The 27,095-nt window shown below is 39.9% G+C and overlaps 1 protein-coding gene across 1 annotated transcript; it reads left to right on the top strand.

The window, feature by feature from the left end:
- Positions 1-668: 668 nt before the first annotated feature.
- On the top strand, positions 669-23,060 carry SLC7A9 (solute carrier family 7 member 9). The gene is made up of 13 exons (XM_072114252.1): positions 669-866; positions 3,282-3,400; positions 7,438-7,585; positions 8,227-8,469; positions 8,654-8,779; positions 9,395-9,494; positions 10,276-10,320; positions 12,188-12,311; positions 13,696-13,799; positions 15,810-15,906; positions 17,513-17,662; positions 19,533-19,707; positions 22,147-23,060. The coding sequence occupies exons 2-13, from the start codon at positions 3,302-3,304 to the stop codon at positions 22,197-22,199; spliced, it is 1,464 nt and encodes a 487-aa protein (XP_071970353.1). The 5' UTR covers positions 669-866; positions 3,282-3,301; the 3' UTR covers positions 22,200-23,060.
- The last annotated feature ends 4,035 nt before the right edge of the window (positions 23,061-27,095 follow it).

Below are 27,095 nucleotides of genomic sequence, written 5' to 3'. Positions count from 1 at the left end.
GGTGGTTGACCTGAGGAGGGCAGTACAAAGGAGATGCCGTGACAATCTTACAGATTTGCCTTTGCGTCATTCTGATAGACACCTACTAAGATTGGTGAAATCCTTTCATAAAACTAAAGCTATTTTAACTATTTGTTTTAGGTTGTGCATATTTCAGCAAACACATTGTTTTAATTATTTAATTTCCATTCATTTTTCAGTTGAGTTGTACATATTATAAGGTGATGTGAAATATTTAATTTTGTCTTTTTTACATTACAAAAATCTTGCATTACAAAATGTGTAAGCAGACGTTATCCCCACTTCTTGTCAGCAATGCTGCAATGTAAGATTCTGTCAATGGCCGTAAATGAAAATATAATACTTTTACGTCCTACACTGGTGTCTATGTACTATCACTGTAGTACTGTCCTGAATGTTGTGTTTTCATTTATTTATTTCCTCCATAAATCGAAGAGATTGTAACTGTATTAGATTCTGCTGAAATACTCTCATAATGAGTCTCAGTTCCCGGCTGTGTGTAGGTTTTACAGAACAACAAGACTTTGTTTGTAGCCATCCAGCCAGGAGGCCATTGTGTGCAGAAGACTTCGACAGCCCAGTGCAAAAAAGAAATACACATTGTAAACAGATGTAATGTGTTGCTAGAGATTGTAAGCCAAGCATTGTGCAAGCTGCAGCATTCAGCTCTGCAATAATTAGGACATGTTTAATAATTACTGACAATGACCTCTGTTCCGCTGTTCATAAGCTCCTTCTCCGGATTGGAAAGATTATTTTTGAACTTTAACTGTGGCTTATAAAACTCTAGAAGACTCTCATCTTCCACTACTCTGTCTAAGAGAAAAGCATTTCACACACACAAGGTAAGGTCACTCCATCTTTGCGCTAATCATTATTGCAATTGATTATGAATTGAATTTTAGCCAATTGAATCGATTTTATTTGGGGTTATACCTTGTATTTAGCTTATTTTATAGCATCTTTACACAATATAACTTATAATCATTGGTTCAGTGTGATTCCACCCGCAAGATAACCCTGTTCCTGTGCAATTACGCTAATCCTTCGCTGTATTGTAACATTTGGAAACCACCTGTGATTTTTTTAAAATTATGTTTCAATCAAATCGTATGATTGCAAAAAAGTAGAGATGCTTTTTGATTCACCAATAGCAATTATCTCTGATCTTGGTCCCTGTTTTAAGATAAATGGTTAGGACTAGCTACAACCCCTGTGTTTTTTGTGTTTTAGGAAGATCATAGCAGTTGAGGAATATGTGAATTGATTCTATCCATATAAGGGTGACTTGCTGTTTTTGGTCCGGGAACCAAGGACTGTGCAGCTGCAGCTTCATGGATAGGACCCACTGGGAACAGGACTCCAAGCACCATATTGATATATGATGCACAAAGTTCCTGCTTCACTGTAATGAATACACTGCCACCTCCACTGTAAATAGAGACAGCAGGAACTTTGTGTATTATATATTAGTATGGTGCTCTATGGTTCGTCTGTTAAGCAGGACCTTGCGGAAGCACAGACCAAACTCAGCAAGTGTAAAGTCGCCCTACCTCTGTGTGTAAATGGTTAATGCCTGCCAGTCACAGTACAAGCATAACTGTAATGTTAAGGGCAAGCGTCTCCAGTGTTTGATGGTTAGGGCTGATCTGCAACTGCATAGCAGTGCCAAGTTTTATTTTGTATAAAGTCACTGTTATTAGACTGTCAACAAGACTAAAAGAACATCCTTATTTTGCATTTGCATATACCTGACCAATCATTCTAAATTGGTGTGTGTATGGCCAGTTGTCCATGAATCGAGGGTTAAATTGTATGTTTTTATTTATTTCAGGCCTAGAACTGTCAGACCTTCCATTTTTATTATCCTAATAGAATCCGAGTTATGTATAATATTCAGATATGATTTTCACAGTTCTCAAATTAACCTTTTTTGAAGCATCTTCTAGAAACACATGCATCAAAAATTGACTGCACTTGGATACATCCGAGTGTGGTCTGTTTTCTTGTCACACAGAACTCGGAAGAGAGTAGTACATGCTGTGTTTATCTCAAATGGATCAATGGACTGTGAAAGCATTGAACATGGGCACAGCAGAATAGCCTATCAATGAGTTCTGTCCAAGAGCTGTCTCATGTAGACTCGGACTGCACTCGCATGAGAAAACCGCTCATGGGCAAGGCACCTAAAAGATCAGTTAACCGGCATCTGTGTCACATGCTAAAAAGTTGAGCTGACTGCCATTCATAATTGTTGCATTGAAATTATCATAAAGACAACTCTATTATATGGTTAAATGCACAACCATTTTGCACACTGTACAACAGGTTTTCTTCAATGTCTGATTGGTGTGTCCTAAGTGTTTTCTATTTCTGTGAAAAATAGCCAGTGTCCTGGTGCAGTCTATTTCTTAGTGGCTACATGGACTTGCATATGAAAGTGTTGGATGCATGTCAGTAAAAAGTAGTGGACAGCTGGCTGTTGCACTGTGATAAATAATAAAAAGGATGTTATGACTATAATGGGTCCATGTGTGAAAGTTCCCTAACAGAACAGAAAGGGTTTTTTTTAATAAAAAACACAAAAATATGTGTCTGAAAACAGCCATCACAGATTAATTTAAGAAGTGTGTATGTGTATATATATATATATATATATATATATATATATGTATATATAGATAGATAGATATATATCTCCACCACAAGCTACTCCTATCGTGATTAGATGTGTGTGTTCCCAGGTGGTGTGTGCCGCATACAGTCACACTTCTGCCCCATTATCTTTTCTGATTTCATCTCAATAAATGTCTATAGAGGTCCAGCAAAGAACTTTTACAAAAAAAAAATAGTTATAAGGGGTGTAAAGACTTTAATTATTCTGGGAGATTTTCCAATGCATGTAATAATCTTGTAATGTCACTGATGTAAGCCAATTTGGGTCTCACACTTGCTTGGCCAGGGGGCAGGAGGAGTGGCTGTGTGTATCCAGTAGGTGAACATTAACGCATGATTCACAGGGCATTGATTATTTGCTAAACTTTCTTTGATGCTAATCAACAAAATAAAAGGAAATAAAATAAAGTCTGCCTACAATTTCCAATTAAGAAATACCGTCACCACAATGCCAACCTGATTACAGCATTTAAAAGCCAATATATTGTTTTTTTATTGTTCTACAAGATTTTCTGAGCCATTAAACTGTAGCAATTTGTTTCCTGTTTCCCCATTATAATTTATGTCTCTGATGTGTGATACAGAACCAGCATCACTGGGCACCATGGGCGAGGATCGTGTAAAGAAGAGGAAAGTAGTCCAAAATGATGATAGCCAGTCAATCAAGAGCAAAGAGTCCACAGCGATGCAACTGAAGAAGCAGGCAAGTCAGCAATGACTAGATTTCTAGTTGGAATATTTAGGATTATTGTTTATTTATTATTGCGCAGGCGACAAGAGGAACAAGAGCGACGCTGGTCAGAAGAGCATTGCAATCCCTCCATTATAACAATTGTGAAGTTCTTAGCCCCATACATGAAGACATAGGTTCAGAGATTCCCCTTTTTCTTTAAAAAGCTTTGTCCTTTATATCTTAAATTATATCTGCAATGTATCTAGGGGACTTAAAACCCTCTATAACTAATTGATGAACCAGTGGTTGATGCCACCAAAAATAGGGGAATATACCATTAGACATTAGGAGATAAGAACATACTTTTTATTAAGTCAACAATTAAAATATACATTAAAATGGCAACTTACCGCACATTGAAAAAGGTCTGCCCAAAGGTAAACTGCATCATAAGGGATCTATATAAGGGAGCTGTACATAAAAATTAAGTATATATAGGTAATGTGTAATAAAATTAATAAGGCAAAAATATTTTGCACAGGCCCAAAGTATGAACCCTAAACAGAGGGAAATATACAGACTGGATAGACTAGGCCCAACACGTTTCACATTGGCTTCATCAGGGATGCTCTATACTTATCCCATAATCTCCCAATGTTTAGTAGTTTATTCCCCTCTTTTTTGGTGGCATAGTATTATAACGTGGGTTTAACATGTAGTAGCAACAGGGATTTATATCTATTTCCCTGTAATTTTGTATAGGCGAATCAGTGTTTGAGTTTAACACATGGTAGCTAATCGAGTATCCATTTTTATAGGGTATATGTACAAGTTTTTCACTTGGTTCTTTGTCACTTATTGGATTTTACTCTATTAAAACTATAGACAAATAGTTGTTGAATGACTGCGACCTCTTTACATTTCAACTTTTAGCTGTAACAGAAAACTGTTTGTTTTCATTTCACTGCTGGTAAAAAAGACCATGTTTTGTCCTATATTAAAAATTGGCATATTTGTGACATATTAGGTTAATAGATCATACATCTTAGGATCTGTGTCAGGCGTGTCCCACCTCTTGCTTTGAAATCGTGCAAACTACAATCTCCAGCATGTCCTGAAAGCCTTGTTGGAGACTACGGATCTTTGTAACTGATTTGTCTGTGGTTTGTGTGAACTGGGGAGCCAGTATTATTCTGTAAAATATTAATGTTGAAGATCACATACAGAGGTGAGGTCATCTCACACTACGTAGGATGAAGCATGGCGACGTCCAGGAATAGACTAATAACTCAATCTGTAGACACCTCATATTGATCGCTACATGCTGCTCGGTGTTTAAATATAGCCGACTCCGATCAACATAAAGACAAGATATTTTCATCAGATGACTCATCCAGCTATTTATTAAGCTGCTTCTGGGTCCTGGGGAGGAAGTAATGTTCAGGCCTTAAATTCACAATAATAATTGTATATAGGAAAAGGCCACGGCTCTAGCAGCTTAAACCACGTTACTGCCCCCAAAATAGAAACATACGAAGAAATAATTCATGGACTTAAATTAAAAAACAAAAAAAAAAAACAACTGTCTGCCTTCTTGTTACTCTTCATGACCCAAATGTGCTTGTTCAGGTTCTTTTCACATCTCTTGTGTCTACTTGACATCTGAGCTTGTGTTTTGGTGTAGTCAGCACTGGGCTTCATGGGTTAATGAATACACACTTTAGTTAGTTATCTACATGACAATTTTATCTTGCTGTTAAACCATCATTATGTGACTGAATAAAGATAAGAAAAGATGACACACAACAAAATCCATTGCAACAATCCTGTGTTGTTTTATCTCTGCACAGCTGACTATGGATATAACACCATTAACCAGTCTTCATCCCAGAAGCACATGAATCTGTGGCTTCATACTACATATTGCTATGCTATACTCTGCTAATGATTACACGGGTTCCTGTCACACAGTTATAAAGTAGCTCACTCTGGGAGAGATTTATCAGAAGTGTCTGAGGTTAAACTGTTCTAATTGCCTCATGGAAACCATTCAGGGCTCAGATTAAAAATTATAACCAGCAGTGGGAAAATGAAAGCTGAGATCTGATTGGTTGCCATGGGTAACTAGAACAGTTTTGCTCTTGGACACTTCTGATAAATCTCCCCACATTTGGAAGATATCGGCTGGAGGTGCCTCTCTATTATCTCTACAGGGCAGCATCGACCCTTGTGACTGGTTCTGGTAGCCATGGGCCCCATGGGCTTTGGATCTTGGATGGCCACCCAAACCGCACATATAAGATTCAGCTACTGGTTGTGACCCTTGCATAGTAGGACATTTTGTAACTTTGTGGATGACGTTCACAATGACCATAGATCACAGGTAAATTACAGCAATTGCTTGTTAGAATCTATAAAAGTATTAACTAGCTAGGGAAAGTTTCTTATTTATTGTAAGGTACAAAGTCTGAGGCCAAGTGTGAATCCACATATCCCAGGGAAGAATTTATGGTGTTCTGGAGATGTTTCACCTTTCTTCATAATTAAAGGGATATTTCTGTATAAATTCCTTGCAATTTTGTATGATGCCTGTCACCAGGAATGCCATTTTTAACTGGCAACTCATTACAATAACCTCTGCTATTCTGAATCATTTCAGTAGTTTCTAAAAGTTTAATTTATATTACCTGGCTCCCTGCAAGCAGTGTGTGGTGAGTCTCCCGGGAGGGGCAGCTGCAGCCTGTGTGTGTGTGTGTGCCTGTGTCAGTCTCCACACTTCCAGTTAGGTGCATTGAGCAGGCAGAGGAGGGAGGGGGATGGCATGGAGGAGAGGAACAATGCATGAGGAGACACAGGTAGACACAGCCTGATGAAGCTGCCTCCCCTCCCCTGACTCACCTAGCATTGACTTATGGAACCTGTCACCAGCTAAAAATGACATTCTTGGTGACAGGTTTTAAACACTTGTAGTTCAACTACAACAACAAAAAAACCTCACCCTCACCCTGTAATCTGGCCCTTTGATCAATGAGAATAAGAATAATCACAATATAGCCAAGTAGATTTCTGACAACAAATATGTTACAGTTCTAGTTTACTTTGCCTTAAAAAACAGGCCTCTATGCTGTACATCATGTCTAGACTGGGGACACAGGGGGCCAAGATAGTCCTGCCAGAGGGAGGACTCTTGAAAGCCCATGTATAAAATCTCAATGTAGGTTGTATCCTGAATAATCTCTATTACAGTGGTGGCGAACCTATGGCACGGGTGCCAGAGGTGGTGCTTAGAGCACTCTATATGGGCTCCCTTGCCATCGCCCCAGGGCAGGGTTCACCAGACAGGACTAAAGGCCTCTTGCAGTCCCAGGCAGCTCAGGACCCTAAAATGAAGCTACAATGATTATCCAAACGTCTTCTTCTTTCTACTGCATTGGTGGCCTCAGGTGCCTATACAATTTAAACCCATGAAAGAGCAGGGAGTAATAAATTACTGCTTAAATTGTTGCATTGGCACTTTACGAAAAATATGTGGGTTTTGGTTGTAGTTTAGGCACTCGGTGTCTAAAAGGTTTGCCATCACTGCTCTATTACATAATAATTGTGAATAAATTTATAAGAAATAGTCCTTCGTCATATATTTGCTAAATTCACTTCAAAATGGCATTGTCTTCTGTTGGATGTAAAAAGGGGTATGCACCAAATTTACGGATAACATTCTGACTGCCTAATCTAAGCACTGTTCTAATTTTTACCAGGGTTAATGTATCTGTTCCAATGTATGCCGTGGGATAGTATTATCTCAGTAGTGGGAAGGGTGTTCTAGCACTGTGTTCATAATGAGAATATGAAAATGTATATAACATCACTACTACAGTGTTGTAACATCGTATGTGTGAACAATTTATTTGTTTTTTCTTGAATACGAGTATTAACCTGGGACTCAGGATGCCCAATTGAAGTAATTTTTCAGTTGTTTTTCTATGACCTGCTTATTGTACATATGCAATTCCATGACAATGGACATCATGTGGGAAGCAACTATTGACCTACACTTTTGTCTTCCCAAGGTGGGACTACTCAGTGGGATAAGTCTCATTGTTGGTACGATCATTGGCTCTGGAATTTTCATTTCCCCAAAATCTGTTCTCAGAAACACAGGAGCTGTGGGACCATGTTTAATTATCTGGACGGCGTGTGGAGGGATTGGAATCATGGGTAAATATGAATCATCACTGCAATTGCAAATCTGTGTTGTACTTCCTGCACGGATGGTAGAGTGACTCTTTTGGCGTTGATCTTTGTTACAGTATCCTTATTTCTTTACACTTGATAAGTACAGTATAAGTAATAGTGAAGTGTAAGTTAAACGTAAAGGGGTATTCCCACAAAGACAAGTTTCTTAAATATACTCAGAATAACAAAATAACACATTCTATAATTCACTGTTATTAACAAAATTACAGCATTTCACAGATATTATTCCAACCTGTCTCTATCAGTCCTGGTGTATAAAATTTCAGTTGCCCCAGGATCCAAACGTAAACCAGAAGTAAAGCAGGACAGATTGTTCTCCTGTCTAACGCTGCAGTGAGCTCCTCTCTACATTGGCCCCTCCCCTTACATTCCAAGTCGAGCTTACACACACACACAGACTTCCTGCTGGCAAGCAGCAGTGTGAGAAGACTTACTGTATAAGCTACAGACAGAAAAGGTCTTTATCCAGGGGAGGGTAGCACAGCAGAGTTGACAGTGTGTGTTGCTGAGATAGCAAAGCTGAAAATGTCATTGCGTGTTATATGCATCTCATCATTTCTCATCTCTGATCTGTCTCATCTCTATTTCTCATGTATTTACAGGTGCCCTGTGTTTTGCTGAACTCGGCACAATGATAACTAAGTCTGGAGGAGAATATCCATATCTCATGGAGGCCTTTGGACCAATACCTGCCTTCCTCTTTTCCTGGGCCAGCGTCATTGTGATGAAACCTTCATCATTTGCTATAATATGTCTTAGCTTTGCAGAGTATGCATCAGCACCATTTTACCCTGGCTGTGAACCCCCTGAGGTAGTCATCAAATGCCTAGCTGCTGCGGCCATCAGTGAGTATGTTTCCTTATATGAAAAAGCCATGAAAGATCCACTACTTTGTAAAATGTCTATAAAATGGCAATGTCACTGCTACCACCATGGGGCGGGTGGCCTCATCGATATCATCTCTGTATATAATGAGGAAAACCACTATTTGCTGCTGCCATTATATATCTCATTTATTCTGTCTGGCAGTGACAATCACAGTGGTAAACTGTCTGAGTGTGAAGCTGGCAAGTTACGTGCAAAACTTCTTCACCGTAGCCAAAATGATAATCATCATCATCATCATTGTCAGTGGCATTGTCCTGCTTATACAAGGTATGTGAGATGCTGTAGTCCCCCACAGGTCCATGACGGGATACAGGGAAGGGAGGATTCACACTTGGGAGGAGTTGAAGGGGTTGGCAACTTTACCTCATGAATTTTGTAATGTGTGTGTGCTGCAGGATATTAGGTAATTTACCAATATACATGTATTAAAAGTACTGCACCGATTCATTGATATGTAAAATGAAGCCTCCTGTCTTTTACCTCATCAGCCAGACATTCCTGTCCATAAAATCGCTGCAGATGGAGGGTCATGTGATCTGTAACTGTCCATGAGCAATTGCCCTTCCAGAACCTTGATCTTATATTCATGAATATTATCATAAGTTCCTGGCAGGGCGATTGTTCATGGACAGAGATCACATAACCTTCCATCAGCCGCCATTTTATGGTCAGGAATGGCTGGCTGATGAGGAAAAAGACAGAAAGCTTAATTTTACATATCAATAAAGTTATGCAGATCTTTTGGTAGATGTGACCAACCCCTTTAACCTTGCATTAGAGACCATGCTACCATTGTCTACAGATTGCATCTCATATTACAACTCAGCCCATACAATTGTATACTGAAATAGCAGAAGCTCATTGAGACTTTGTCTTCCACAGGAAATACTCAGAACTTTACTAACAGCTTTGAAGGCTCAAAAATCACAGTTGGGGGAATTGGCCTGGCACTTTACAATGGTCTGTGGGCCTATGATGGATGGTAGGAAGATGTCTCCATTACTAATATTCCTTCATGCCACTTTAATTATGAACACCATAGCAAAGAGGACCTGTTGACCATAATGTAGTTCCCAAAACTGGTGGCCTCAATCGGATTCAGACAGTGATGATATAGAGGAAAGTATAGTTTAGCAAAAACTTGATATCACTGACCTAGACAATGCTGCGCCACTTGTAATGTTACAAATTACACATTAGAGGAAATATTACCGTAACTAAAATCTTTTCTGCTTCTAATGTAAAATATACTTTCCTTTATGATTAGTTACCTAAGGACATTGTAAATAATTTCCCCATTCTGCTCATGTAACCACTTGCACCAGACTATTCGAGAGGGGAGTTCTGAAGAATTTCCTACAGAGAGCAGAATTATGTGTAAAGAGTTGTATAATAGGAAGGGCTTCCAGCTGTCACCTGGGTAAACGTTATTACCAGCAGTGCTTCCTTATTTTGTCATAAAGAGGTTCTGCAGAAGCTGGGCCATTGTGCCATACTAAATAAACCGGAGCAGCCCCAGACAGAACTGACTGTAGGGAGACTTTCATATCAATAATGAAGTTCTTAGTCTTTAATTCCCTATATAGCACAGCACTATTTGCCGATGTGTATAATACTTTATCTGACAGTTTTGGTTATTCATCTTCATTCTGTTTTATTGTAATATATATTTTTTTTAATAAAAGGGGCACTTTTCTTCTGTACAATTTCTAATTTCTGATTGTGACCAATCTGACATTTGTGAATTATGATTCTTCCTTTAGGAACCAGCTCAATTATATTACAGAGGAACTTAAAAATCCATACAGGTGAGAAGCAAATGCAACTGATTTATTATGGAGAATTTATAGAACTGCAGCAGGGGTGTACATATTGATTTCAGGGGGCTATAGGAGATCTATGAAGAAGTCCCAGCATGCACAACACTGTTTTACTATTGCATGCATGTATCATTTTATACCAACAGGGCTGCCCTCAGGATTTTCAGGGACCCATGCAGGCAAATTCTGTTACACCACTGCTATCCTAGTGGGCCCATTTACAATTGTGCACCATATGACATGCATTTCATTGCCTCACACACAAGTAGATAAGTCTGTGACTACAGTATTGGTTAGCAAAGGCAAAATTGTCATCTAACGATCAAAAAGAAAAAAATGACTATTATGCTCTTTCACATACAACTACCGGTATATGTCCACTTCTCCCATATGTATTATAGCACATGTCCACAGTGTGTCTTTAAAAATACCACAGTCACTTACAGTCGCAATATAATTTCCCCTAGATAACAACTATGTCACACTATGTAATCCTAAAAAGTATATTTTTCTCACAACACAACTGAAAATGCTGTGCTCAGCCCCCCTCCACTCATTTTATCGGTTTTCAGAGCCTTTATACCTAAACCCTTGCTGTCGGACCTTTCCCACACATTATTCTTCATATATACCATATATACACTCCACAGACATTAGCACACATACACTATACATACATAACAGACATAAACACAACACAATATACACGCTATACATATACATATATATACACTGAAGTACAGTTACATATAAATATAGATCCCAACACCAATACCCACATGTCTGTACAATACTAATAATATTGCAGCAATGAATACACCATATACATAAATATATACCAACTGGGAAAATACTACATATTACTACATACTGCCAAAATGTTTTGCACACCAGGGCTGCCATAGACATCGCTTACTGTATAATTCAGACTCAGATGGCTTTCTACCTGTGATCTGTCCTGGTCTTTATCTTGGTGGCTACTCACAGATGACAATTCTTCTCCATGAGTTACCGAACTTTGATAACGAGCAGGGACGTGCCTGCTTTTGTCGCTGAATCAATGCAATGTGTGTCTCATTGACACACATAGAATTGGTCCGCTATCACCGCTCTTGCGCCTGCACCTTCCGCCCGGCAGATATGGGCCCATACCAGGGCTGGGCCCAGTCACGTGACTGCGATCATTACGCCACTGAGTATACTTCTAAGAACACAATTGCGGTGCCCCCACAAATATCAAATTAAGAAGCTTACAACAGTCACGGTGCCTGGATCTATGTCGTCTATCTATTTATATGTAAGTGATCCTGGCTTATCATGCTTGATTTTGATGGTAGATTTCCTTTAAGGCTCAAACCAGCTGTACATATATCATTATATACCAGGAGATTCTCAGGTTAAAAAGGTCCATATGACTATGTACAAGAAGATTTAGCAATATGAAGATCTATAACTTTTATACCAGCTGTACATATATAATTATAACCTGGGTATCCTCTGGTATATATCAGCATGTTCCATATCACTATACACAGGACGCTGTATGACTTAAAGCAGCTGTACATATAGAATTATATACAGAGGATACCCAGGTTAAATATAAACAAGATCCATATGACTATGTACAAGAATATTTAGCACCATGCAGATCCATAACTTTTATACCACTTTTACATATATTTTATTACTTACTAAGCTAGAATATTCTCAGCATATATCAGCATGGTCCAAGCTGCAGCGTGAATGTGCTGCCACCAAGTGTTAACAATTGTTACCTATAAGTCTTCTGTTTTATAATATAAAAAGTATGTATGTTTATGCCTTTTCACATCCTGTTTTTCTTGCTTTTACACAGGAATCTTCCTTTAGCCATCATTTTTGGGATCCCATTGGTCATGGTCTGTTACCTGCTGGTCAACATTGCCTATTACACTGTTATGACCCCCACTGAGCTCTTGCAGTCTCCGGCTGTTGCTGTGGTAGGTTTGAGGGTCCATGTGCAGGATCAGTATACTGACAACTGTTGTTCTATATGCCTTTACAGAATATCATCCTCACATCTGTGAAACAGTTTATTAGCCATGAAATTCATTAGCTCAGGAATATGCATACAATCTAATTGACAAGAGGAAGAAGTTTTATTGTGCAAATGTGTAAAAGGAGGGGTTAAATTATTACTACAATAACCAATATTACTAGCTCTTACAATATTCAAAAGTAACTAGCATCTAGTCTCCCTCCCCTTTCCAATATTAATCTTATTTCTGTTCTCTGGTGCCCTATGGAGTACAGAGACTGAGAGAGAGAGCTTCAAATAGACCTGATAATAAGATCTAAAGTAGTCCCGCCTTTTTCTCCCCCTTTTGGCAGACCTTCCAGGTTATTGGGTCTCTTACTTGTCCCTTTTTCCACACATAAAACTGTGGGAATACGGAAGGAGCTATATATGTCCTCTCTACATTCTAAGAGTAGATCTTCAGTGTTATATAAGGATTATGTTCCTGCTTTTTGTCCGTTCCTCTCATCAATAAAGCACATTGTTTATTAGCGGGTACTGTTTAATAAAATGAAATCGACCCACAACTATACAGAAACAAACACATACACATGGAACCCATTAACCCACCTAACAAGTAACTATCCCTTGACCTATGGAGGTGCGTTGTGAAAATGGTAACAGTCAAGGGAAAGTATGTGCATAAGAAGGAGAACTACTGCCAGAGGAGAGGGAGAAGAGCAGTATTTAGGGGGAAGAAAAGATATTGCCAGAGAAATAATTTGTAGACTGAAGAGGAGTCAGGTGGTGATTATCTTCTGGGTAATACATTGGATCTTCTTCAATGGAGACATGTGAGCACTTTCCCACAGGCTTTATACATAATGGACACAGAGGAGGGGGACACAATTGCAATATCTAGCTATATACAGGTATTAATTCATTACACTTCATAACACTTCCTTATAAAGCTGCGCAGGAATGTCAGGGAACAGGGAAGCTGTTAGTTTTGTTTTGTGTAAATGCATGACCATGAATGTTGTGTTGGGACACATGCTAGCCTTAGTTTCAATAGACTGCACATGTGCCCATCTTTTTCTATGGGCTCATTCACTACACCAACTGCCTGAGCAACAAATTTTGGAGCAGGTTGTACTGCCCCCGTTTATGGCTTGGTCAGACTTTTATGCTGTTATCATTGTAAGAGGACCTCACAAATCAATGACACGTGAGGCTAAAAATGGACTGCATTGTGTGCAGGTAGGCTTATATTGCTTTGTTTACCTGGCACTTCGAGTGATCAATACAAGGAGTATATGGAATGCAGATATTGTAAGCTGTAGGAAAACATATGCGTTCTTTTGCAGACCTTTGGGGATCGTGTTTTGTATCCTGCAGCCTGGCTGGTTCCCTTATTTGTGGCATTTTCAACTATTGGATCTGCAAATGGATCTTGTTTCACAGCTGGCAGGTAAGTAAAAATCATTGCTTTACCTGGTCACAGGTAACCATTTCACCTCTTAAATCTGATTAGGGGGTGCCCATGCACAATGTGGTCTGATCGCTCAGGGAATTTAGTGCACTTAGGTGTATAGTATATATTCTGTGTTTAGGATTTATTTGTGACTTTCATTTATTATACTAAATCAAAATAGTGACCAGAGTTCTGCAGTATTTATGACACTGGCCTCATGAAAATGTTACCTTGAATTCCTAATTGTACAATTTCTGCAATAAATATCACTATGTATACATTTTCAGTACATGTCTAGAATAAATAATTTTCCCTTCTGATTTCGTAACTATAATATACACACTTATATAGTTATATACAAAACACATTAAAGAGTACCTTTCACCACCTTCCATATGTGGTGATTTGCACCCCATTCTGTAGGGGTTGTTACATAATTCAGGGGCAATTCAAATTTTTTCTTCCTAAATATCAGTTCCGCTATCTGACCATTATATTTCTTTGTATTGTCATTGTGGGAGTGCTGGTTGGAGGCTGTATTATGCTAACCCTCTCTTACACTGTTAATTCAGCAACAGTGTCAGAGAAGCTGCTGTGTGTGTGTGCATATTGTCATCTGCTAATGCTCATCTAATGAGATTACTCAGTCCACTGCGGCACACTTCTCCGTTGCTCGCCGCACAGAGCACAGCTGTGTGGAACTGGGAGCATACACTGAAGAAGATGATAATGCTGGTAACAAGGTCCAAGAAATCTCTATGCAACAAGAAAATAGCTTCTGCTATAGAACATGCAGGATTTTCTGATTGGCTACTGTTACAAAGCATGGATATTGTATAGGTGTCTACAGCTTTATAGCATGCATATTACCTACCTACTGCTCTAGAACACGCTTGTTGCCCAGGTGGCTACTACTATAGAACATGCTCATTGTCCTTGTGGCTAATGCTAATAAATGTGTGTCACAATAATTGCTGTGAATGATTAGCTTGTTGCATAGGGATTTCTATACTCTCCTATCAGCAGCTCTCTAGTCCATTGTAGTCGACATCCATATCCCACTCTTCTTCGGCTTGCATGTGCAGCTCCTGTCAGATTTACTCTGCTTGCCGCAGCAGACAGTGTGATAAGTGAGCATAGGCAGATCACACTGTACATGTACACAACAGCCTCTTTGAGATCGTCTGCTGCCGACTGCACATTAGAAGATTTGCATAATATATGCTATCCTTAGCTCCAGCTCTCTGACAGTGAATAGGATTACTATGGTTGGATACCAGGACTGATAGCTCAACAATTGTAAATTTTCTTCCTAACCCCCAAAGTGCCCATGAATCTGTGCAATCACCATGTGTGAGGTATTGAAAGGTCCTCTGAAAGACCTCTTGTCCACAAGCAAGTGCAGTAAGTGAAAAATCACGCCGTGCACTGAAAAGATCTCCCAACAGGAACCTCTGATCACTGGAGTCACTTGATTGAGGGCAAGATTCCTAACTCATATATTCATAGTTCACAGCTAGTTACCAGGGCATGCCTAAAAATGTTCTACCAACTGGGGATGTGGGTGCCGATTTATGAAGACTCATTCTTCCCAAAAAAATTTGACATGTCTTTAGACTGGTAAAAAATTGAAATCTATGCCAATCAGGAGCTGCCATAGATTTTACCTATAATTTAAAGTTCTTCACCATAAATTACAATGAATCTGTCAGCAAAATGTGATCCTATATATATATATATATATATATATATATTATGCAGTATCAAATTTTGATGCAAACAATCCAATAAGCTAGCACTTCTAGTACTACTTTTTGATGCCAGAGTGTTGTACAGCAGAAATTTCTCTTAGTCTGAAAGTCTTAGGCCACACTTTGCCAGCACATCAGACAACAGATTATTATAAAATAATTACTGCAATTATTTTTTTCTATTTTCATGTAAATATAAAACATGTGCTAAATCCTAATAGTAAATATGCCATTCATCTACATCCTCCTTCCGCAGGCTTACATACGTGGCTGGCCGTGAAGGACATATGCTGAAATTCCTATCATACATCAGTGTCAAGAGGCTGACCCCACTGCCGGCCATTGTGTCCTATGTACGTCAATGTGAGATTTGTACCAATCCATTAACCTGTCCTGTGGTGAAGTAACTTTAGCCTGAGCAGGTTTGAGGGCAATTCTTACCAGACAGGACCTGCCATAGATTTAATTTTTGCACCGGATATACCGAGAAGCCTGAGCATTTTAGTTTATCCATCACAATGTCTGGTGGGTGGGGATGACACATAAAGACTGCTGCGCCACCTCTTGATAAATTTCACACTAAGGTCTGTCTTACTTTCTACTGGTATTTAGCAGTAGATTGCATCAGGTAAATGAGAAGAATTATTTTTCTACAAAGAAAACAAACAAGAGACTAAATATCTTGCTGAATTCTTTTTTATGGATGTGATCCCTTAGTGGTGCTTAACGCACACCTGCAGTCTTTGGGGGTACATGACCTGAGGGCTCTCTTTGGTCTTCTTTGAAAGTCCTGTTCCACCTTCCTCTGGTCCTGTACAAAGCCCAGTCTTGCTTGGAGTGTAATAGTGTTCAAAGAGACTCTGCCATTTAAATTGACCGACCCAAAATAAATACTTCATGAAAAACAATAATTAAAATGCATTGCCCGTATAACTAAATGGCTCCTCTGCATGGCTGCAATGTTAAAAAATCAGTTTGTAAACTTGCATGCTACTCACCTGAGGTGAGTTGAATAATATAAATGGAGTTCTGCATGTTAAATTTTACTTACATTGCCCTGCCTCATTGTTCCTGGTTGGAATGAATCACTGCTAGGACATGCTGCTACATGGATCTACTATTTGGAGACCGCCTGCCAATATTAAACTACAGATATACCTATACTTATTATCAGTGGTAAAAAAAACCCCACAAGTGTCAAATGTTTTACATGGTGCCTTGCTGGAACGTTGAGAGTGAGCTTTGTTACTTTATTGAAACACTTTATGTCATGTGACTAGGGTGAGGTCACCTAAGGTCCTTTACCCAATAACATTTGCTTTACCCAGTAATATTAACATCTACCTCATGTATGTATCTGATCACATGAAATGACAGTATGCCTGCATGGAAACATGGGGAGCAGAAGTCCATGGAGGCACGCTATGATTTTATGTGATCAGATACTTACATGAGGTATATGTTAATATTACTGATAATATGAAATATATATATATATATATATATATATATATATATATATATATATATATATAGATATATATACACACACACACACACACACACATATTACTTTGGTGGCACCAAGCACCTGGTCATATGACCTGAAAATCTAAAATTTAGGTAGATATATGGCATGGGGAGAAGTAGATGGGAGTGGCTAGCTGAGCAGGACACACCACTTTGATGCCAAGTTAGTTAACAAAGTTGATTTTCTGGGGATGTGAGGGAAACTATTTTTAGCTAAAAATAAGGATGTAATTTAGTTAATATGGTGCTATGGAAACCTGTCACTAGCTGTATTTGTGGAAAATGTTCCCTGGATAAAGCCATGTAGAATGTGATTCATAGGTCTTCAGGTCATAGGCATCCAGCACAGATTAGATGATGGAGATACTTGTGCTGTTCATCCACCTCTATGTAATCCTAACCACCAGCTTCTTTTTTTTTCCCTTCTAGGGTATTATTGGAATGATTTATATAATTCCGGCTGATATTAACACACTAATTAACTACTTCAGCTTCGCTGTCTGGTTATTTTATGGATTAACCATATGCGGCCTCGTAGTCATGAGATTCACAAAAAAAGACATGAAGAGACCGATTAAGGTAAGTATAGACCAGTTTAACACTTACCTGATATAGTAATACAAAGTATGGAAGGGTAATTTACACCCAGCACAAAATTAAGCATCTTTACAAACAGTTTTCAAAAGAGCTGTAAGCACTTTTTGACGGACTATAGGGGAGATTAACCCTGCAATGGCGTATGAAAGCGGCCACACCTCCCCCTCCTTGTCGCGCCACATAGGCTTAAGCCTCTTGATGTATCCGGTGGCGGTGTGACCGTCAAAACCACGCCAGGTTCTTCTCTACAAAAGTTCCATAGTTCTTCAAAAGAACACACGTGCGGGGCGAGAGCACCCCCTGCCCATCCCCTTCACCAGTTGCCACGCCCCTCCACGCCCACATGTCGTGATGTCAGGTGTATTCATTTTAAATCACAAATTTTTGCACTGCTATTGCGGATAGCAGATCCTGATTACTCCATCTTGGGTGGCCAAACCCGTGGCGATCAGTTCCCATGGCAACCTACAGTCTCATAGACCGACTTACAAAAGCAAAACGAATTAGGAAATAACTATATGAATGCAAGTGCAAGGTATTAAGCCCACATTAAGTAGTATTAACTGCCACTTAAACTCAAAAACTAGAAATCCAAACCGAAAAGAATGACAAAAAGAGCAACACCAGCACTCAGAATAAAAATTTATTGAATAATGAATTAAAATTAATCAATTTAATAATAATAATTCTGCCCTAAACATACCGTTACACAGCGCTAGGTAAGCCGATGCTGTAGGTGGTCGTGATAGGACACAGAAATCCACAGTTTCGATGAAAAGTCAATTTATCAATAGGCATATGACCCCATTCGGCGCTCCTGGGCACTTCACACAGGGCGCTTGGTCCCGATCATAACAATGCACGCACCTTGCGTGCTTGAAACTTCATGCCCCTACCCTCCCTAACTCAATCCCGAGAGCCAGTGACGTCACCGAGCTCTTGGAAGCACTGGTGCATGTACCCTGTATCTTCATTTCGCATGGCTGCGCATAATGAAGATACATTGCCCATGTGCCAAGCGAGGGGGGAGAAGTTTCAAGCATGCAAGGCGCATGCATTGTTATGATTGTGCCCGCGTGCCAAGTGCCCTGTGTCAGGGGCCCAGGAGTGCCGAATGGGGTCATATGCCTATTGATAAATCGATTTTTCATCAAAACTGTGGATTATCACGACCACCTCCAGCATCGGCTTACCTAGTGCTGTGTAACGGTATGTTTAGGTCAGAATGACCATTTTAAAATGGTAGATTTCCTTTAAATGTACTCAGGATAACAAAATTACACATTCTTTAATTCACTGTTATTAACACAAATACTGCATTTCACGAGTCCAAGTGTCTCTATCAGTCTAACTTCTGACTTAGGGTCGGGCCGCCATCTTGGATTTCTGTGTGACCCTGTGCAGATGAGATTTATGTCTCTCTACCCCCTGCAGTCCAGCACGGAGTTCCCACAGACACTCATTTCCTGCCAGCAAACACATTGTGTACACTTTCATCTGGCTTCCGACATTGTACTTACACCTGATAATCTAGCCACACTGTCCTCCCACAGAACTAAAGGGATCATAATGTGTCTGCTTATAGAGGCCCCGCCCACACTCTGGAATTTTACACTCACCATCACTGAGTGATAGGAGCAATAACACTGAGTACAATTGTAAAGTAAGGGGTTAAAATAATCTTTGTTGTACAAACATCACTAGGGTATTGAGATGTGAGAATTTTCTTTTGTGGGAAAACCCCTTTAACATGCAAACAGGCTGCATCCCAAAGGGGTTAAGCAATTGTTTTAAAATTGACTGTTGTTGCTTTTCCACCACATGCTCACACTCTTGTGGTTCTCCTATTCAGGTACCAATTGTCATCCCGATCCTGATGGTTCTGATCTCTGCGTACCTAGTGTTGGCACCTATTATTGGTGAACCAGAGTGGGCCTATCTTTACTGTGTGATCTTTATTCTGAGTGGCCTCATTATTTACTTCCCTTTTGTCCACTACAAGGTCAAGTGGGCGCAAAAGATTACAAGTAAGTGATGGCAAACACACGTGGGGTCTGGGGACTATAGAGTTCTGTGTTATCATTTAGAAAGACCTTTCCTTCTAGTGGCTGTAAATGTTTGTGAATGTCTGTGTGGTCTTGATCTGCCTTACTACTTGCGACAATCATGAGACAGGCATGATGCAGTGTAACAATAACACTGTGCCTTACATGTATTCCACTGCCATGTGTTTGTCACCATAAATCACACTGTATTGTATTCATCTTCTGTTCTGGGTTTATTTCTATTTTTGTTACAAAATAGTTCTAAAAATCCATAAATACTTAAAAAATTTCCAACCTGCTGCATCTGTAAAGTACAGGTTGCTTTGAAAGGCAGTTTATATTCTAAAATATAAGGTAATGACTGTTCCCCTCTATATTATAAAGGGTGCGGTCAAACGTTGTAGTTAAAACTGCATCACAATCAGTTTGTTTATTTAAGAAAGACATGAACTGAATGAGTGAATTTGAGGGTGCGGACATGCGTGGCGTTTAACCCCTTACCGAGGCATGACATAGTAGTCATGCCTCGGCTGTGGATGAATGAAGAGGGCACATGGGCCTAGACCTCTCCATAGCCGATAAGTGTCTGCTGCATATCCACCTGCGATTGGTGCTTGCATGGGCGCCGACTTCGGGGGCGGCGGTCAGTTGTCATGACTTCATCGGGGGGGGGGATGTGTTGCCATGACAACTGTGCATGAGATTGATTACATAGCTGTGAGGGTGCGGTCACACGTTGTGTTTAACGTATGCGTTTAAAACTGCATTGCAACAGCTGAAGAGAGATTTGCCTAATGAAACAGTTGTTCAAACTTGCATTTACAAAACGCAAATCTTAACACTTGCGTTAACGTATGTGTTAATGCGATATTATCGCATGCGTAACAATGCGTTAACGGTGGTGTTGTGTGAATACAAGTGTTAACATCCACTTTGCATTTTCATTTATCAAAACTTTCAAAACTCTTTAACTTTTTTTATTTTTCCATGTAAAGAGCTGTGTTTGGGCTTGTTTTCTGCGTAAATTACACTTCATAGTGATGGTATTTATTATTCCATCCTGTGTATCGGGAAGCGGGGGAAAATTCTGAATGCAGTAAAAATGATGGAAAAACGCATTTGCGCCATATTCTTGTGGGCTTGGATTTTACAGCTTTCACTGAGCACCCCAAATGACATGTCTTTTTTATTCTTTGGGTTAGTACGATCACAAGGATACCAAATTTGTATAAGTTTTATCATGTCTTCATACATTTAAAAAAAAATGAAAACCTTCTGTCCAAAAAAAAAAAAAAAAAATTCTTCATTTTGCCATGTTCATATTTCAGTGCACGGAGCTGTGGGTGGTGTAATTTTTGGCGAATTTTTATGACTCTTTAATGATATCATTTTGAGGACTGTACAGCCTTATGATCACTTTTTATATTTTTCAAAATGGCAAAAAAGCGGCATTTTCGACTTTGGGCACTATTTTACGTTACGGGGTTAAACGCTAGGAAAAATTATTATATTTTGATAGATCAGACATTTTGGGACGCGATGATACCTAATGTGTTTATGATTTTTACTGTTTATTTTCTTTTATATGTGATCTAGGGAAAGGGGGATGAGACACTAGGCTGCCATGCAAACCATGTAAAGGTAAGTTAGGTGCCGTGGTCAGGTTTGACCGCAGCACTTAACAGGTTAACTGTCGCGATCGGTCCCACATCCGCTGTGTATGAAGAGAGCTCAGCGCGTGAAGCTGTTTTAATTAAGCAAATCTCTCTTCAGCTGTTGCAATGTGTTGGTGTCTATGGATGAGGTATGCAGAAAGTGTATACATCAATCCGTCACATCTATTTTTAGATCTCTTCAGGTGTTTGAAAACGCATGCATGTAACGCAAACAAAACACAACGTGTAAACGCAGCCTGAAGTGGAGACCAAATGTCATTCATCTGTTCAATGTTTTTCATTTTTTAACCCCTTAGTGACACGGCCTGAAAAGGCTCTAGTGACCAGGCATTTTTGGCAAATTTTCGTAAGCGCTGGTCTAAGGGCCATAACCTTTTTTTGGGGGGGGGTGCTACATTAAAATTTTTTGTGGTGTTTTTTTTCGGGACGCGTATAGGCTAGTTAAAACGTAATAAAAGTTTACATTTTCTTTTATTTATTCTTATTTGGGGTTAAATTGGAAAGATTCTTTTTTTGTAAATTATAGTACATAATTTTTATCATTTTCAAATTAAATCAAAATAAATATTATTATAGCAAAATAAACGCTTACGCAATCGGCATTAAGCACCCGTGTCTGAATGCAGGACACAGGGTGCCAACGTGAATATGTGACAGAACCCAAAGAGTGAGCTTTGAAAAGGAAATTGATCTTTTCCATACAACATGCTTTGTATTACTAAACTAAGATAATTTCTCTTTACAGAGCCAATCACCATGTATGTACAAATGATCATGGAAGTAGTTCCTCCAGAATAAACCAGGCTTATTAGACCGAGGAATAAACCAGGCTTACCAGACTGATGATGAAACCAAAGAAAAGACTGTGTAGTGGGCGTATTAATCAGCTCCACCATTGTAAATAATGTAAATGACACACCACTCCGGAATACAGCCATTCCACTGTCCCCATCCAACACCGGATTTTTTTTTAGGAGCAGTTGCATTGTGCGTCTTATAACCGGTGTTGATCCTTGGACTATTTTAACCTTTTGAGGCTGTCTGAATATTTTGTAAAGTTTGTGTTATTACTGTAGTTAATGTATCTTTTCTACCTCTGTTCACTGGGGTCATGCAAGGAGTATTCAGAATAATAGAATTGAAGCACATGTTTAACCAACTTCAACACACTCGTTAAAGAGAACCTGACACCCCCGAAAAAAACCACCACCAAAAATGCCCCCCCCCCCTAATCCTGTCCCCAGCCCCTTTATATTTATTAAATTTTTATTACAATTTGTGTGTGCAAACACAGTTTTAATCGACCTCTTAGCAAATAAGAGTCCCCTGGCAGTCATCCGTAAAAAGGTCCCCTAGCAGTCGGCCGTATTCATGAGGGGCCGGCCGACACTCCCCCTCCACACCTGTCAGTCAGGGACCTGTAAGAATGGCCGGTAGCAGAGCATATATTGCGCAATCGCTCCCGGCTCCATGCGACTCGGCGTGCTGTGCTGACAGCAGCTGTAGAGGGGCTTAATCACAGGGCCGGCCAAACATTCAGCTGGTTCCGAGAATAAGCGCGGCGCAGCCGCTATCATCACATAGAGCTGGCAGCGATTGTGCAATACATGCGCTGCTGCCTGCTATTCTTACAGGTCCCTGACTGGCAGGGGCGTGAAGGGGGTGTGTCGGCCGGCCCCCTCATGAATACGGCCAACTGCCAGGGGACTTGTACGACGATCCTACCTCTTATTTGGTAAAAGGTTGGATTGATTAAAACTATGTGTGCACACACAAATTGTAATAAAAATTGAATAAATATAAAGGGGCTAGGGACAGGATTAGGGGGAACCTATTTGGTGGGGGTATTTTTCGGGGGGTGACAAGTCCTCTTTAAATCTTCAATCTGCTCCATGTTCTGTGCTGCAATTTGAGATAGATAGACGATTGAGAAGATCATTTTACCGATTACAGAAGGTGTAATAAATGGAGGGGAGGGACGTTTCCTTAATGCACTCTTCTCTAGCTATACCACAAAGAAGGAATCAAAAAACAAAATGTAGAAAGCATAATATATAACACTTTACATGGCTAAATTCACACTACCGCTCCTTAAAAAAGTGAAGACTGGAGGTTTAACAGAGGTTAAACATATCAGTTAAAAATCCCATTGACATCAACGTAAATTTGAAGTCATTCGTTATCCATGGTTTTTTTTTTTTCACACGTTAAAAATCCATTAAACCTTTATTCTTTACTGTTTTGTTGGAAGGAAGAAACGGAAAGAAGGAACAGTAGTGTGAAAGGAGCATTAGATCAATCAACAAAGAACAAATTCATTTAAAAAGTCAACATACACTGAAAAATAATAGAAATAATTAAATATAGAGGATTTTGAATAGATGTTTTTGTTTCCTTTTTTGTGGTATTTGATTTTGGGATCAATCTATTTAATCTATTGGAGGTACATTGTGTCCCCTATTATTTGTATCGGTGTTCACTTTTCTCTAGTTGCAAAAGTTATAGTATAAACACCTTCACCTATTCACTTATGTATATTACTCAGCCTCTGAGGGTGCATTCACGTGTGGCAGTAACGCATATGTTTTCAAACACATCATTACATAGCTGGAACTGAATTATGGTTCTTTGTTTCTTTTGCTCAGAATGACGGTTACCCTTTAACTCCTCCCCGACTGCCCACTGACTAAAAAGATGTCAGCAGGTGCCGAGTCTGCAGCAAAGTCTTTTGACATTACTGTACTGCAGTTTTCTTGCTCTAACAATTACCCTATGGAGAAGAGGTTTATTACAGCTTCTTCCTTCTCCTACGAAGCAGCATGATATAGTGAGGAGTAGAGGAGAGCCAGCACTGCTGCTAGGTCTGTAGGGGTTAATCAAACACAGTCCAGCTCTGATCAAACATCTGCCCCACAGGGGGTAATTTCCCCCTGTAACTGGGGTTCTTAGATGCCCCAATTACAGAAAATTACAGGTAATGCTGTCCGTCATGTTTGTTTACAAGGGCAGGCACACTCCACTCTGACAACTTCCACCACCTGGCCCCTGTCCCAGCTCTTATACAGCATTAGTTTCAATGTGTATCAGGTGCTGGGAAGGGGACAGATGGGCGTGCCAGGTGTCCAGAAGTTGTCACAGCAGAGCGTGCCTGCCCCTGACATGACAGCAGCGCGGAGCAATGGGAGCACTGGAGAAGGCAAATATAATTTTTTTTACAGTACCCTGCAGCCCACTTGAAGATTTATTTTTAATAAACTCAGACAACCCCTTTAAGGGTACCGCTAGCGCAGGGGCCGTGAGTTGGCCCAATTTCATTAGCGTTTCCAGGGAAACACATGGAATTGCTGACCGATCGCATGTGTTTCACTGCAAATGCGTTCAGGCCAAGGCACGCCCCCTGCTCTAGCGGTCCTTGTGACCTCCCCCCAAGTCATGTTTAAGATGTACTTGGACAGAGGGTAGATTTTCAGAAATTATTAAATTTATACTGAAAACTCAATATTTAAATACACACACACACATACATATACATATATATATATATATATATATATATATGTGTATGTACATATTCACCTAGAATTTCTGGGTTCTTATGCAGTTTATATACACGATATAAGCATCTCCATGCATAAGTCTGCTGAGCAGCAGGCTGTTGTAGATGTTACATAGATGTGACTACTCTCTATGGATTTCAGACAGTGCCCTTGTTGATCTATGGCCACACTTTCCTCTGGTACAGCCCCAGTACAGTGAATGGTTGTTTGTAAACGTGGCGGTACAAAGAGCAGGCTTTTTTTTGTGAACAACAGTTGTCGGCTCCCCTCAGTGAGCCGATAGCTCACCAAACCCCGCCCATAATCGTCACCACGCCACCTTTAAACCAATAAAATCGGGTTAAAAGTGGAGAGGTGTGGGGTGACTTACTGGCCTGAAGCTTCCTGAGCTGTTCAGGAGCCAGAAGAGCCGCCTCTTCTTAGTGAGCAGAGTCTAATGATCCAGCTCACTAAGAAGAGCTGGACTTTCCATCACTACCGCAGACTTTGATACGTGCAACATCTATAGTCCAGAGACATCGGTATGTAGATGGGGCGTAAACTGCATCAGGAAGGGGGCTGTATCCAGGGATTGCACAACTCGGGCTCACACACACAGAACAGATGAGTTGCCCCTATTGCAAATGCCACGTGTAACCACACCCTCAGGTTTGAGACAACAGACTGAGCCACAAATTATAGAGCAGGTGCATGTTTCCAGGAGACATTAAACCCCTATTCTGGTAATAAAGGTTTTTTATTTTACTATTAATATTTATATTTTAACACTTCACACTTATTCTTTAATGGGTTGTAAATGTACCTAAGTGGTGATTATTTACTGTATATGGGGCTTATATACCTCAGTTGGATCCTCCAGTTGTCATTAGATAATGCTGTAGCTTCTCAGCTGTCCTGTTCGGCAGAGACAGCTGTTCACTTCACTTCCTAGCCAGCCTGATCGCTGATGTACTATGCCCCGGCAACTAGCTAAAGCTATCCGGGTCACAAAGCAGTTTTCCTGCCTCAATGCTATCACTACAGCTGAAAAGCTACAGTGTGCCCCGAGCGTGCCTCACGGTGCAAGCGTGAGTTAGGCACGTTCACATAATCCCAGTTTAGAAATTCAAATAAAAGGCATACAGTGGGTTGGGAATACCCCTTTAATTCCCTTTATATTTTTTGATATCTTCAGTATCAATCTACAATGCATAAAAAACACAGCATATATAAAATATAAAAGTGCATCCAAACGTGGCCTAGCAGAGCAAGCTGTGAGACCCAAGTAGAGGAGCTCCCAATTGAACATCATTCTTGCTGCTCAGCCACATATTCCTCACTCTCCTGTATAGATCTGGAGCTAGGTAATAAGAGGGTGTTGCCCTGGGTGGGAGACGTAGAATACTTAGCTAGGTCTCTGATCACTCGCCTCTGGTCCTTAATGTATTAATTTATGATGCCCCTTTAGCACAGAACCAACTGTGGTGTCTTAACCCATCTTTGTTATAGGTACCGGCAGTGGCGGAGGCTTTGGTTTGAGCGCTGCAGCAATTTGTGTGTGAAAATAGCGACTCTGCCTCCGTTTCCTGTGTGTGGGAGACAACAAAAGGAGTGAATCAGTTTATAAGCACAACTAACAGTTGGTCCCAGGAGGTAGATATGGCAGTTCATTTAGAAATAAGGCAATAAGAGGTTTTTATTACTGACCCCCACGCCAAAACTGTATTTGCAAAACCAAAAACTATTTGATTTCCCATTTGCTAACAGGAGATATTTTGAAAAAGGGAAGTAGATCTTTTTGATCATTACTAAGGCCCAACAGGGGGCATCTCATATTACAGCTTTGAAAGATGGGGATGAGGAGCTTAATCTGATTAAGCTTAGTTGGCCAAATAAATCTAATTAAAATGGTGGTGATGCAGAAGTTATTATATGAAATACATGATTCTTGTGGAAGCCACATAGGAGAATTGAGACATGATTTGGGGAAAATACCAGCCTCAGATATGCTTGGAAACCCTGCAGGTCTCTAAAACAGATGGCAGCTTAGCATTATCAAACCCATGGTTGTATTATTTGGCAGCACAGGCACGACACCTTCAGAGATGGGGAGAAAACGGAGTATGGTGGTAGACGTGATTAGACACCACCTACGTAC

This window comes from Engystomops pustulosus, chromosome 7 (assembly GCF_040894005.1).
Source record: "Engystomops pustulosus chromosome 7, aEngPut4.maternal, whole genome shotgun sequence".
Lineage (NCBI taxonomy): Eukaryota > Metazoa > Chordata > Amphibia > Anura > Leptodactylidae > Engystomops > Engystomops pustulosus.
The sequence above is the reverse complement of the archived record's forward strand: the minus strand, read 5'-3'. Positions and strand labels throughout refer to the sequence as shown.